Here is a 14,051-nt window from a genome sequence, read left to right as displayed (position 1 = left end):
ATATTATCTTGTAATCATAAAACAAAAAGGATTATAAATGTTTTGAAAAAAGAAAGCAGTGTAACAATTTTCAGATCTCTGAATAGTGAGTGGAATTAACCACTCCAAACAAACAGATGTAGCTAAATATAAAAAAATCTATATTCCAAACACTCATTTTGTGTTTAGATGAGGCTACATCTTTGCCTTGAGGCTACAAACAGGAGGTGATATGTGCGTTTTCCCCTTATGTCACTTCAGTTTAAAAATACCAAAAATTACTCAGAGAACAAGTTTAAGCATTTGCAATTACCAAGGTGACAGTGTCAGAGGAAACACTAACATCTTATGCTTGATTTAAATTTTTAATAGTTGATTTTTTTAAATGAAAAGGGAAGAAGCACTTTTTTAGGGAGAGGAAAGAGATATGTACACTGGGGTATTCAAGTCTTATTTCACTTTGGGGCATATATGAAGTGACAAGGATTGATTTTGTCCCATTCTCTTTTTTACAGTGTATTTCTTTATTAGAGTTTTGATGTTACATCACTTAAATGTTTTATCCCCACATTCTTGTTTTACTTTTAAAAAATTAATTAATTAATTTTAACTGAAGGCTAATTACTTTACAACATTGTGATAGCTCTTGCCATACATTGATATGAATGACTTTGCCCCATTCTTTAAACTAATATCTATCTCTTGGTGATTAGTTATTAAAGCTGTACTTAAATATTACAAAGAAGTACTCAACTTTGATTTGTAAAACTATTTTTAGATAGTTAAAACATTTTCCTTAAAATTAAAATTTCTTTGATTTCCCTGGTGACTTTTAAGTTAGTTCTTACTGGTTTATTCTTCATTATTCCAAATGGTTGGTATGGCTAATTCAAAAAGCAGTCACTTCCAGCACTTGACTCTCCTTTGAGGATTGTTTCAGAATCTGTTTTTCTATATTCTACTGGTGTAGTAGAGGACCTTTCATCTTTTAAATGCTATGATGATAAAGAATTACAAGTGGGACTAAAAGGTCCATCTAGTCAAGGCTATGGTTTTTCCAGTGGTCAGGTATGGATGTGAGAGTTGGACTGTGAAGAAAGCTGAGTGCTGAAGAATTGATGCTTTTGAACTGTGGTGTTGGAGAAGACTCTTGAGAGTCCCTTGGACTGCAAGGAGATCCAACCAGTCCATTCTGAAGGAGATCAGTCCTGGGTGTTCTTTGGAAGGAATGATGCTAAAGCTGAAACTCCAGTACTTTGGCCACCTCATGTGAAGAGTTGACTCATTGGAAAAGACTCTGATGCTGGGAGGGATTGTGGGCAGGAGGAGAAGGGGACAGCAGAAGATGAGATGGCTGGATGGCATCACAGACTTGATGGATGTGAGTTTGAGTGAACTCCGGGAGTTGGTGACGGACAGGGATGCCTGGCGTGCTGCAATTCATGGGGTCGCAAAGAGTCAGACACAACTGAGCGACTGAACTAAACTGAACTGAAGTGCATGATAACAGCATATCTTTGTTGCTAATTCATAGTAATAAATGAATTTCTAGGGCTCTAAGACAACAAGTTAAAAGAAAAGAAAATGAAATCCATGGATAACCTGATGAGATTAGTATTAAAAGATAAAAAGTGAAAGTGAAGTTGTGTTTGACTCTTTGCGATCCTATGGACTGTAGCCTACCAGGCTTCTCTGTCCATGGGATTTTCCAGGCAAGAGTACCGGAGTGGGTTGCCTTTTCCTTCTCCAGGGGATCTTCCTGACCCAGGGATGGAACCCAGGTCTCCCGCATTGTGGGCAGATGCTTTACCCTCTGAGCCACCAGGGAAGCCCAAAGTGATCTCCAATAAGCTAGCAAGTTATTTTATAAGTACAGTTTTCTTTATTCAGAGATGACAAAACTTTGAGGTTCTAGAAAATCGTTATTTCATTTGAGGGACAGTCACACTAAATCTTTGTAACTGAAGACCTCTGACATTTCTATTTTTTTTCCTGAACTTTAAAACAATAAACTGCTTAGGATTCAACCTACTAGGGGTCCAAAAAGAAGCAATTGTGTGGCTAAGTATAACACTGAATTTTAATCTTACAAACACTCTCACTCTGATACATTTTATCGGACAGCATTTAAACCTACTCAAGTCATTCTTCTACCATTTTCTTTATAACTTAACCTTGATCTGACACTCTCACACCTACCAGAATTTCCAACATGATATACTGAGAATTTGTTTACTTGCATAAACGCTAAAAAAAAAAAGCAATGTTTATTGTATTCTAAAAAAAAAAAAAAGGCTACCCAGATGGTGAGGTGATAAAGAATCCACCTGCCAGTGCAGAGATGCAGGAGACATAGGTTTGATCCCTGGGTTGAGAAGATCCCCTGGAGTAGGAAATGGCAACCCATTCCAGTATTCTTGCCTGGAGAACCCCATGGACAGAGGATCCTGGTGGGCAACAGTCCATCAGGTTGCAAAGAGTCAGCCACAACTGAATGATTGAGCACATTGTAAAAATATGGTAGGGACAGTTAAATACATTTTAAATCAAACCTGTGTTTTTTATAGCCCCAAAACAAAGAACGTGGATAATTCAATGAACTGATAAATTGAACCTAAATATTTGAAAATACAACCATAGAAGATAAAAAGATAGTGTTTTCATAATTACTACAATATCTACCAAAGTTTAATGTATCACTATAAGATATATAAGTTAAGTTGATTTCAGAGCAAAGAAAGAACTTGGAAGGAGAGAATGAAAAGAAAGTGCTTTTTAAGTCATTACCTTTTCCCATGAAATATCTGCTGGTGAAGAATAGGTTAAGAGTTAAAACCAATCTTTGGTCAGAGGAAAAGCTTTTCAACCCTAAAACACATTTTGGTTATAATGTTAGCCTTAAAGTCTGTAGGTGATATGCTAAGGAAAAGTCATACCAATAACATGAGCCTGTAGCTTAAGGATTTCTTGCTGTTGTTTTAAAATTTATGATAGTATTTCATTTAATTTTAATTAGTATCTTAAAATATAAATTTACCTTTCCTAAGCATTGTATTATCTATATTACCACTAAATATTTTTAAAGGATCATTTAAAATCAGTTTCCTGAATTATTTGTTCTTCACAGATGTTACAATATTAATACTTAATAAGCAATCTTTGTAGTTAAAAGATTATCTGGATTGATTTTTTGCTTTCCTTATATCATTTTGGTTTTTGATTTACAGAGGTTTGTAAGTTGTACTTTACTATTCTCATAAGACAATATACTTAGTTGTAAGCAGTGTCTGATCTTTTTACATATTCCCCCAATTCTAAGAGAATGGATTATATTCTCCAAAAATATAACTAAGGCTTTTAAATAAGAGCTATAAGTTGTGATAACTGAGGCAGCATTTCCCATTGTTTTGACAAAATAAATTAGAAAATGAAGTTATTTAAAGTAAGGTAGTATGGAAAAAAAACACAAGTCCCACCCAGATATGTTGCTATCTTTAGGAAACTCAAAACAAGCAAAAGTAAGGACTATATTATGCTAGAAACACACTCATTTGTGATAAAATAGTAAAACCAAAAAGCATGAGCAAGAGTCAAGATAGCTGTCCTGTAACTGATAAGAGGTAAGCATGAGGATGGAACAGAGGAGTAACACAGGGTACTGTAGTTCCAAGTTCCTGGGTGAAGATGGGTGCACAATGACGCATATACATACTCACTTCATCATGAATATTACTTAATTTTTAAGTGCAAGAAAACCAGGAGGCTTAGATTATTTAGGAGCAAATTGATGACGATATTGTAGGGAGGCCCCTTTTAGCTGGGATACCACATTGTTTTAAAACTGTGTGTGTCCTGTCCGTGTGTCCACACTGACAGAACAACATGTCCTATTAGTAGTATACTTTTTATGATATTTTTCAATTTACAGTAAATATTTGGTGATTTTTTTTGAGATATCCAATCACTGAACCCTATGTGTAATTATTTTTAATCATATGTTTTGTATGCTTTGTTTTATTATCCAACTTTTAAAACTGATGATATCAAAGTAAAACTAGTAGTTTTAATTAATTAGAAGAATAAAGGAAATCTCAGATAATTCTGTTCATATTCATAATTGGTGCTTTATGGTCATATTTGTGATCAATGATTGCATTATTACTAGTGGGTATTTGAAGAATTGTATTTTTAATTTCAGAGACTATGGGCAAGTGGACTTTGATTTACACTGTCAGGTATAAAAAGGTATCTTTTCCTAGTAAATCAATTGTGTGGAAAGCAAGGGCAACTTTAATTATCAGATATGAGCATTTAGAGGAAAGAACAATCATATCAATATCACACTATGATTTTAATAAAATAAGTACTCCTCACCATTATAGGCAGGCTGTAATCTAGGAAAGAATGAGATGAGCTTACCATACAAATTCTTTCATTAAAAAACATTATATAAACATTCTTCAATCCTTAAAAAGATGAAACATTAAGCAGGGTTTTGTAAAGGTTCACTTGGGTGTATTCTGAAATAGATCTTTTTTTCCTTCCTGAGTATTAGAGGGACTAATTTCAGCAAGGTTAATAGGTAAGCTATCTAATACAGTTGCAATAGGACTATTTCTTCATCACTAGTTATATAAACTTTTGCCCCCAAACCTCTTTCAGGGACTTGTGTAAAGTTTTAAGGTGAAGAAAAATAAAACCTGTAAGTTAATTAACTTGAGATAAGTTTCAAGGGTCTAGTCTGAATTTATACGGATTACATGAAGTTAGAATGCTCTACTCTTCTCAAAAAGCATATTTAACTCTGCCAATCCCCAAATATATAGAATTTGAATGAAAGTATAGAACTAATTAAAAACATTAGAAGTCCTTCAAAAGACACTTTGAAATAAATCTAATATTATGTAAATTAATTGAAAGTGAATGCTATCTTGAATGAAATAAACAACTGATAATTTTTTTGCATGCTGTCATGCTTGGTCTCATTTTTACTTTACAATAATAGCAATCTTTACTGTACCTGACGAGGGGTTCTTTCTGATTTACTCCTACACCATTCCCAGTCTGAAAGGTCTGGTTTCTGACTCTCTTCATGAGAAAGTCTTCTTTCTGGCCCTTCCAAAAAGGTGGTTTCATCATATTTAATATCACCTTCTGCTTTTTCAGAGAGTAGAGGATCAACACCTCTTTCATTGTGGGACTCCTCTTCAGCTTCTATAATGTCAGTGTTTGTGCATTTGTTGATGCCTGTTAGTGTGGAGCTGTCCAGAGAGGGTGTGGTGCTGATTTCCACTTTTATGGCACTGAAGATATGAGTGTCTCTCTGAGAGTCTTTTGTAGTTGTGCACTCATAGTTCATGAGATTGTGACAGGCTGTAGAATTTTCATCATCATCATAGTAATCTTCATGTGCTATTTTATAAATTCCATAACTTTGCTGGAATGATAGATTGAATTCAAAGCATCTCCTCTTGGCTACGTAAAACAAAAACAAAATTCCATGATTAGGAAGGTAGATGTAAACAGCAGTTGAATATACAAAGTGAATAAAAATAAGAAAGTGAGTTACCTGATTAGTATGAAATCTTAAAATGATCTTGTCAATTATGCAAAGAAATAGTCCTTACAAGTTCAAGCCATCATATCATTCTGGGCCTAATTGTTGTCACTTACACAATGAAAGCCTTGACATACATACAGATCCAGAACCCTGAAGTCTTTAAACAAATTTTATTTAAAACTTTAGCTATAAATTTAAAAAGTCTCATATACTTTCAGTTTTAGAGTAGCTATATTGGTCTACCAATTGTGCATTTCTTTATTTTAGGATAAAATACATAGTTTATAAATTTTATTTTACTAGATATTAACTAAGAAGCTCTTAATAGAGACTTCTCTGGTGGTCCAGTGGTTAAGAATCTGCCTTTTGGTGCAGGGGATGTGAGTTCTATCCCTGGTCTGGGAACTAAGACCCCACATGCGTCAGGGTAACTAAACTTGCACACCACAAGTAGATTGTCCATGTTGCCACAACTTCTACTGAACCCATGTGCCACAACTAGAGAAAGTCTGTGTGTTCAACAAAAGATCTACATGATACAATGAGGTTCCAGCATGCCACAACTATAAACGAACACAGCCAAATAAATAAATAAACATAACAAAAGCAATTTATCCTTAAAAAAAAAACAACTTGGGAAGGAAGCTTTTAATATTCTTTGAGCTATTCAGCTGGCAATACCAACAATAGATATAACTGCTTTCAATATTTTAATGTATATCATTGCTGACATTTATGTTTATAAATGAATACATTAAAAATTAGATAATGCTGAAATACTTTTTAAACGTTTAAAAATAGCATGAATAATTTGAAATGAACTGTAAAAATATGCATATATTTATATTTCTGTGAGATGAAGCATTTTACAACATGTCTATACCTTATTAATTACAAGATGAGTTTAGCAGGAATGCATAAAACTTTCTATGGTTTAAATCAGATGAAATATGATGATATCCTATATACACTACTACTATTTAGTGAATACAGTATAAAGTTTTACTAAAATAACAAGTGAGAATGTGACAGAAGTGATATAATTGTTTTGTGTGAATATCATTAAATACTAGATAGTTTTTGAGTATTAAGAATGAAGCTATATCAAGATGGTAGACAAAATACCATGTAATATTTTGGTTTTCATCTTTCAAATATGGCTCATTTCAAAACTTTTTTCTACTTGGATAGCTCTGTGTTTTATAGCACACCCTTAGCACACATTGAGAGATCCTTGGGGGAAAAGTTTATTAAAAACTATAAACTGTCTATGAAAACAACAGGTAAAGTTTGATTTATTTCATAGTACACCCTTGTGTCATTCATATGCTGATTCTATTACTGAAATTGTCTGAGAACTGAAGATTTACAAACCAATTTCACTGACTGAAAGATAGAATTTATAGTTATCATTCATTATTTGAGCCAAAAACACTCTTTGTTTGAACCAGGACACAAATAAAAATTTCTATTCAAAGAAAATGGAAAAGTAGAAACAGATGTTAACACCATCCACTGTCTCATTTATAGTACTACTTAAGTTTTTCTAATAATATAGTTCAATAAAATTAAATTAGAATTTTTAGTTTGTTTTAATAGTATGAAAGCTGAATAAAGGGATGTTTCAATTATTGATAGGTTTTCTTTTTCTCTAAAATAAGATACAAAGTGACAAGTGGTCAATTCAAAGATATTAAGCAAACAAAAACTGTCATAAAACTCCAATTTTATCACGTAAATTGATATCCGTAGCTATATATCTTATTAGCTACACATCACAACTAAAAAGTATAGAAAGAAAAAATGAGCAAGATTTTTAAAGAATTAATTCAATGGACAATTTACCTGCATGTTATGAGGTGCAAGAGGCAGTCTGAGGTAGGCTTCAAGAAGGAAGTCTGATTGCGAAAGATACGATGGGGAACTAGAGCATTCCAGGGCCAGTTAGGCACAGGGGTCATGTCATTTAACAAAACAACAACCCTACATAATAATAGGCAAATTGGTTCTATTTTGCGTTTGAGAAAACTGAGGCTGTTAAAGGAAACCTAAGATTACTTACTTAAAGAGATGTGAATTTAAAGCTGACTCCAGAATTGCAGTTATTAGCTTCTATGGGACATTGCTGTACTGCTAATCAGACTCGCAAGAGAAATATGTTAATAAAAGCAGAATGTCTCCAATAGGCTATCTTTAAGTTAAGGGAAGTATGTTAATTATAAAATGTAACCAATAGAAATATTTCTTGTTAGTTACTTTTCCTTAACACTAGAGGTAAATTCTGACTAACTAATGAAGGTAATTGGCTATAACAATATAACAGGGTGGTCAATGACTGACTAGTAGCTTATAAGAAGCTTAAGGACCATCAGGATAGAGTCAGGATCTTTTGGAAATCAATACTACACTTATGAGAAATAAGTACACTGTTATATTTGTTCTGGGGATTCCCAGGTGGCACAATGGTAAAGAATCCGTCTGCCAATGCAGAAGACGTGAGTTAAATCCCTGGGTGGGGAAGATCCCCTGGAGGAGGAAATGGCAACCTACTCTAGTATTCTTGCCTGGACTATTCCACAGACAGAGGAGCCTGGTGGGCTTATAGTCCACGAGGTCACAAAGAATTGGACACAACTGAGCACAAACGCTCATTTGTTCTGAAAAGCAAAATCCTATTTAGGACATGAATTAGCTCTAGTCTTCTGATTTTAATCACATTTTGCCAATGACAGTTTTAGACATAAGTAATTTTGTCAGCGTATAAATACAATTCTTCAGCGTAATATGCCACCAGATACTTTGACTCCATCAAAAAAAGGAAGCCGAAAATCTGATTTTTATACTTAGAAAGTATTTTACTTGAACTGTCTGTTTAATTTTAAAACAAAATGGGTGTGAAAGGCATATCCAATCCATATGTCTGCCACCTGAGACCTCTGTGTTAAAATCATCCTGTTTTAAAACCACTTTTGTCTTGAGACATTAGTAATACAGATTATTGTTGGAAAAAGGAGAGAACTATTATCCCTGGAAACTTCATTTTATGGTTGCATGTCTCTCAGTTTCCGTATAGTGAAGCTGAGATGTAGAATCATGTTTATATCATATTCACGGTAAGTGTGAATTAGGAAAAAATATGTTCCTTTTCTTGTTCCTGGAGTTTTCAGCAAAAAACAAAACAATGGCAACAAAAAAACATTAAAGGGGAACATTAATCTGTTAAGGAGAAAAAGCTTAAGTGTGAAACTGGAGCCATCAAAGTACTATAACTATATAGAATCAAAGTACTATATCAAGTAACTGACCAAGCTCCTGCCCACCTGAGGATGAGCCATTTTTGGAGTTTCAAAATTGTGTGTCATCCTAGCAAAAGGAAAATTTATGGTGGGTCAGACAGTGAAAATACACCATTCTTATTCTTATAATTTCCCTGTGGCAGAGCCTGGGATCAAAAGAGAATGAAGCCATTTTAAATGAATGTTTTCACGTTTTGTTTCTGAAGCCATGCTTCTCTAGGCTTACATTTCAACATCTTCCCTGAATTTTTATGTCTCTCCCTGTATGGCCCTATACAAATAAGGGCAATGGGAATTTTAGAGGAAAAATATTACTTTGATCTTGAAAGGTGTGGTTCGAATTTCAAACATGAGATATTAACTTGATTATTGATTCTACTAGCCTGCTGTAGGTTCTTCTGTCCTGTGCAGTACCAGAGACACTGCTTCCTAGATGATTTACAGTGATAGATATGTTGTACTGCTTGGTTTTTGACTTTGATAGAAGTGTCCTTTAGTTCTTAAAAAGGACATTCTTTTTGTCTTTTATTCTTAAATTCTTTTTGTCTCTCTTACAATTTTAAATATATAAGGTGGGATTGTTTCATTAATTTACTGACAAAATATTAATGTTTGATAGAATGGTAGAACTTTCAGGTCTGTAAGTAATTTTTATATGTTCTATGTTCTTCTGTGTTTTCTGTCAAAAAGATTTATTTTTCATTTTCTGTGTCACAGTTGCTCTGGATATTAATCTCCAGAAGCACATACTATTACAAGTTCTGTGGTTATTGTATTTTAAGGGCATAGACAAATTTGGCGTCTATTGACAATAAAACTTTATGGCACCCTTAACACTAAAAAAATCTTCAGGTTATTTGAAAATTATCTAGACGTTAAATGTCATGAATACATGGAAAATGAGCAGTTCATGACTATTGAATGTTATAAAATAACCCTGTTGAAGAACTGATTACAGAGTATTTTTTAATAGTCTCCAGTTTTTATAGCCCTAATATAGTCTGAGATGGACTGTTTTCATTCACTCTTTCTTCTCTGTTAAACAAAAATATACTTGCTTATTCTGAGCAAAGGACAATTAATGGAAGAGTTAATTCAGCATACACTAATGCATTTATTAGTGTATTGGATTTATTAAATGGTAGAACATCCTATCTTTTTTCTGGAATGACAAAAAAAGATATCCTTTTCCTTCCTGATAAAGTAAAAATATACAGGTCATTCCTCAACTTTTCCTGTCTTAGTATAGGAACAATTACACTCTAGTGAGCTTTATAATTGACTCCATTCCTGTTAAAGATGCAGTTTTTAAAACAGATTTTTTTTAGTAACTAATGATGAGATTTATACATGAACAACTCTGCCAACCTTTGTCCTTTCTTGAAATTACAGGTATTGGGCTGGGGGGGGGGGGGTTGTCATTTGTGTATATATCTGTATTTTTTCTAAAGGCAGAGGCATACACTTAAAATTTGTTTTGGAAATGTTTTTAGGTGCTCTTATTGCTTACTCTGAAAACTTTCCAACACCCTGGAAGAATACAATCTGCAAAATAATGGAAATGCTTTTCTTTACTGTTCCACTCAATAATAATAAACTTTAACATAATGAATTTTAACTTTTCAAAAATGCAGGCTTCTCCTATGTAGACTTGGGAGGGGGATTGATTTTCTACTCAGCTAAGAGTTATGGTGGATATAACATCTAAAGTCCTTTGTTGATTTCATGCTGGGTTGAATGAATTCTCTCTCTTTTTTTAATCACCTAAAATAACCATTCAATGTACATGCAGTCCACAGAGTTGTTTTAAACCCGTCTCATTTAAAATTTACTCCAGCACTGTGCTGATAATTGTTTAACATTTCTTCCTTTTATGTACCATTTCACTTGTCCTTGGACTCTTCATCACCTACTAAGGCAACTTTCTCAAAAGACCACCTTTCTGTATTTGACCCTCTGCATATTGTTCTCAACCTCTGCACTATCCAGGACTTACGTTTTTTCCCATCCGATGTCACTGCATATGTGTTCTGCTTGCAGTTGATGATGCAGCCACAGGGCAAGTGTGTCCAATGTTTAGACAAGACAAACACTGGAGTTACAGTGGTGGCCAGGAGGGTTAGCATAAAGCTGAGCATCTCAAAGGGAAGGCTCTTAAACCCCAAGATGTGCTGGACCGCCATGTGGATCTGTAAAAGCAGAGAGCTTCAGACCTACCCCAAGAAAATGTTTTCCACTTTGCCAAGCCTTTTCCCCCAAGGGGAAAGGCTCCTTTCCCTTCAGCTCCCTTCTCCAGGCCCCTTTCCTATCTGAGAGCTAGAAGCTCCGCTCCTGAGCTGGCATCATTGGTTTTGGGCTACCAGGATCCTTTGGGAAGAGGCCAGCTTCCTCGGACTGCACAGGCTTTTGAGGGTTTCCACTCCTGAGTGCCTGGTCTGTGCTGGCTGCCAGCTCAAGTTTCCACCAGAAAAGCACAGTTCACAACATGAAAAAACGCTATCCCAGAAAACAGGCAAGCATCTGTGAAACCTGTACCTGGTACTCCAGATGTCCTTTGTCATATCCCTAGCCCCTCAGCCCTGCCAGGCCATGCTTGTCACTCTAGGTCACCACCTGCCACTTCTCTCCTCTGGCTCTCTCTTGGAGGCGTGAACAAAAGCCGGTTTTGTCTACTCTCTGTTCTCTCTACTAGTGGTTATGCCTCTCCTCTCTTCCTGATGGGGATGGGCTGCGACCTTACTATGGAGGAATGGAGCAAAGATGAGCGCAGGATAGGAGACTCTGGGAATAATAGAGGCATACACTGTTTTCCTTCACTGCCTCCCTCCTTTTCTGAATACTCCCAGACGTTGCTCGGAGAGAGAACACCCTTGACCATGACAGATCTGGGAAAACTAAGTCTGCCGCGCCTGAAAGCGCTCCCCGCCCTCCTCCCTAATTTTGAATCGAGAAGCACTTAGCAAAGGCTTCGCGGCTGCTAGTCCTACTCGTGAACTGCTTTCCTCCAAGTGCTTCTTGAAAACCAACCGAGATACATTTGTAAACGGACTAAACTGAACATCTCTGGGTGACCCTCCAAACCAGGGGCGCTGGTCTCAACACGCACTCATACTGTCTGGAACACACATCCGCACACCGTGAGCAACCGCACTTTTACCATCATGGGCAGCCAAAGGGTGACTTTTATCAGCGCTAAGATCAAAGAAAAGCGCTTCTGCGCTACGCTCACGGTGAAGCTCCTGGTGCCAAAGAGAGTCCCCCGGTTCTTGCGCCTGCAGTCTCCAGCCACAGCGGCAGCACCGTGCCCCGGCTCCTGCCCTGGCCCTGAGCTCCTCGCGGGTGGACCCGGTCCAAACACGGTGTCCGAGCTCGGGGAGCATCCTCCAGAGTACCGCGGGGCCGGACCTGGAGCCTCATCTGGGGACAGGGAAAGCACTCTCCCTCCAGTTGCAGGGGTCCCTGGAGTGGAAGCGCCGCGGGAAATTTCCTGGTAGTTGGCGTGAAGTCTTGGCGGCTGCTCGGAACACAGCAACTGGTGAGTGAGCGGGACCGAGAGGCCGGCTAGTATTCCGAAAGCCGAAGTGTACACAGCGAAGAGGAGCAGCACGTAGGAGCTGGAGCAGTCGGCCAGACAGCCCCAAGGCGTGCGCACGAAGGCGCCCCAGCCGCACAGAGGGAGCGCCGAGAGCAGCAGACTGGCTGCCCACACGGTCAGCGCCACGCCGAGCACCTGGCCGGATCTTCTGGAGGTTGCCTGGCTCCCCACAGCCCTGTGCATCGTGTAAAAGTTGTAGGAGACTAAGAGAGTCGCCTTCAAGTTGCTTGAGAGGCCCTGGCATAAATAAAGTAAGGCAGAGATGGTGCACAGAGACTGGAAGTAGTCAGAGACCCCATTTGGCCACTGCAAAAACATGAAGATGGTCACCGACAAGACGCTCATGAGATCATCCCCAGACCAGGAAGCCACAAGCATGGACACAACAGTTCTGTTCCGCATTTTCAGCAGAGAAACTAGTGAATAAATGCTGCCTGCCAGGGCTGCCAGAGTCATTAGGCATGTCAGGCAAAAAAGATAGATATTCACGGTTCCTGGCGGATTTAAAGGGTCTGTCGAATTATGGTTTCCTTTCCACAAGTTAGAGTCATTTGTTGATAAGTTACTGAGAAACACAGACATTATCCTTGGTCAATATTCAATTTCTTTTTCAATAGGTCTGTAAATAGTCTCACGATTAATAAGCATTAATAGTTGCAAATCAGATCTCATTTTCTCCTACCAAGTTTCCCTCAAAATGTTCCACGGTCATTCCTGCAGAAAACGGTCAGACAAGTCTCCGTTAGACCTGACTCAACTCATATTTGAAAAATGGGTTCCACTTAAAGCAGCAATAAGAAACTTTTCAACATTTCAATTAAAAAAAAAAAAGCCAAAAACTCCCTCCTGAAACCAGCAAGTTTCAGGCATGAAAGCAAAAGCTCCTTAAGTAGACTGGAAAACAATGATGTCTGGATCCTTTTGGGTCCTTCTTTGGAGCAAAGCAGCTTTGGCTTGAGGTAATCAAACTCTATTCATTTTTTAAGAGCAGTAAAATGATGCATTTGGTTCCAGAGCTGGATTCAAAGGCAGAGAGATTATCGGGTAGATTTCAGCTTGGCCGGTTCACAGACTGGGAGACAGAAAACGAGAGAAAGTCACTGAGCACAGCTCCCCATCGGAATTGCTGTGTTCTTCAATCAGCCTGTGATCCTCAGAGCTGCAGGAAGGAGGAGTCAGTCAGCTCTAAGCAGGAGAGAAGCAGGAACAAAAGGGAGGGGAGTTCTGTGTGTGAGCGAAATGATGTACATCTCCTCAGCCTGCCTTATTTGAAGCAAGAGACAATGTCTTTGCTAAGCCTACCCTTTTGGTTTTGACATATAAAACTAACCCAAATACTTGCTCAGGCTTGATGTGAATGAAAAATAGCATCTTGTTTTCATTTCAGAGGCCCAAGCTACTCTGCTAAGGGGCTGCTTTTATTCTTATAAAATTCTTATAGAACTCTGATCTATAATCCACTGGAGGAAGAATATCATCAATGCTATTTTAAAGAAAATAGGAGGTACCAGCTTTGTTTGTTTTTAAAATATCTATTGTACTTAAGAATGTCATTACGGTCCTTACTACACTAAACAAGATTTTGGAGACTCTTCGGGTGGAGACATTCTAACTTTAGGCA

General features: G+C 37.2%; 1 protein-coding gene across 2 annotated transcripts in view; it reads right to left on the bottom strand.

Moving 5' to 3' along the window:
- Positions 1-13,640, bottom strand: part of GPR149 (G protein-coupled receptor 149) — an 88,249-nt gene extending 74,609 nt beyond the window's left edge. Inside the window, exons 1-3 of one of the 2 annotated variants that reach the window (XM_027543153.1) lie at positions 11,993-13,640; positions 10,832-11,024; positions 5,000-5,454 (exon numbers count right to left, since the gene is read on the bottom strand). In XM_027543153.1, coding sequence (XP_027398954.1) covers positions 5,000-5,454; positions 10,832-11,024; positions 11,993-13,012 — 1,668 coding nt within the window. In that variant the 5' untranslated portion in view covers positions 13,013-13,640. The remainder of the gene's footprint in view (positions 1-4,999; positions 5,455-10,831; positions 11,025-11,992) is intronic. The other variant, XM_027543160.1, reaches the window with a different exon arrangement.
- Between the last annotated feature and the right edge of the window lie 411 nt (positions 13,641-14,051).

Source organism: Bos indicus x Bos taurus, chromosome 1 (assembly GCF_003369695.1).
Source record: "Bos indicus x Bos taurus breed Angus x Brahman F1 hybrid chromosome 1, Bos_hybrid_MaternalHap_v2.0, whole genome shotgun sequence".
Taxonomy (NCBI): domain Eukaryota; kingdom Metazoa; phylum Chordata; class Mammalia; order Artiodactyla; family Bovidae; genus Bos; species Bos indicus x Bos taurus.
Note: the sequence above shows the minus strand (reverse complement) of the source record. Positions and strands in the feature narration are given on the sequence as shown.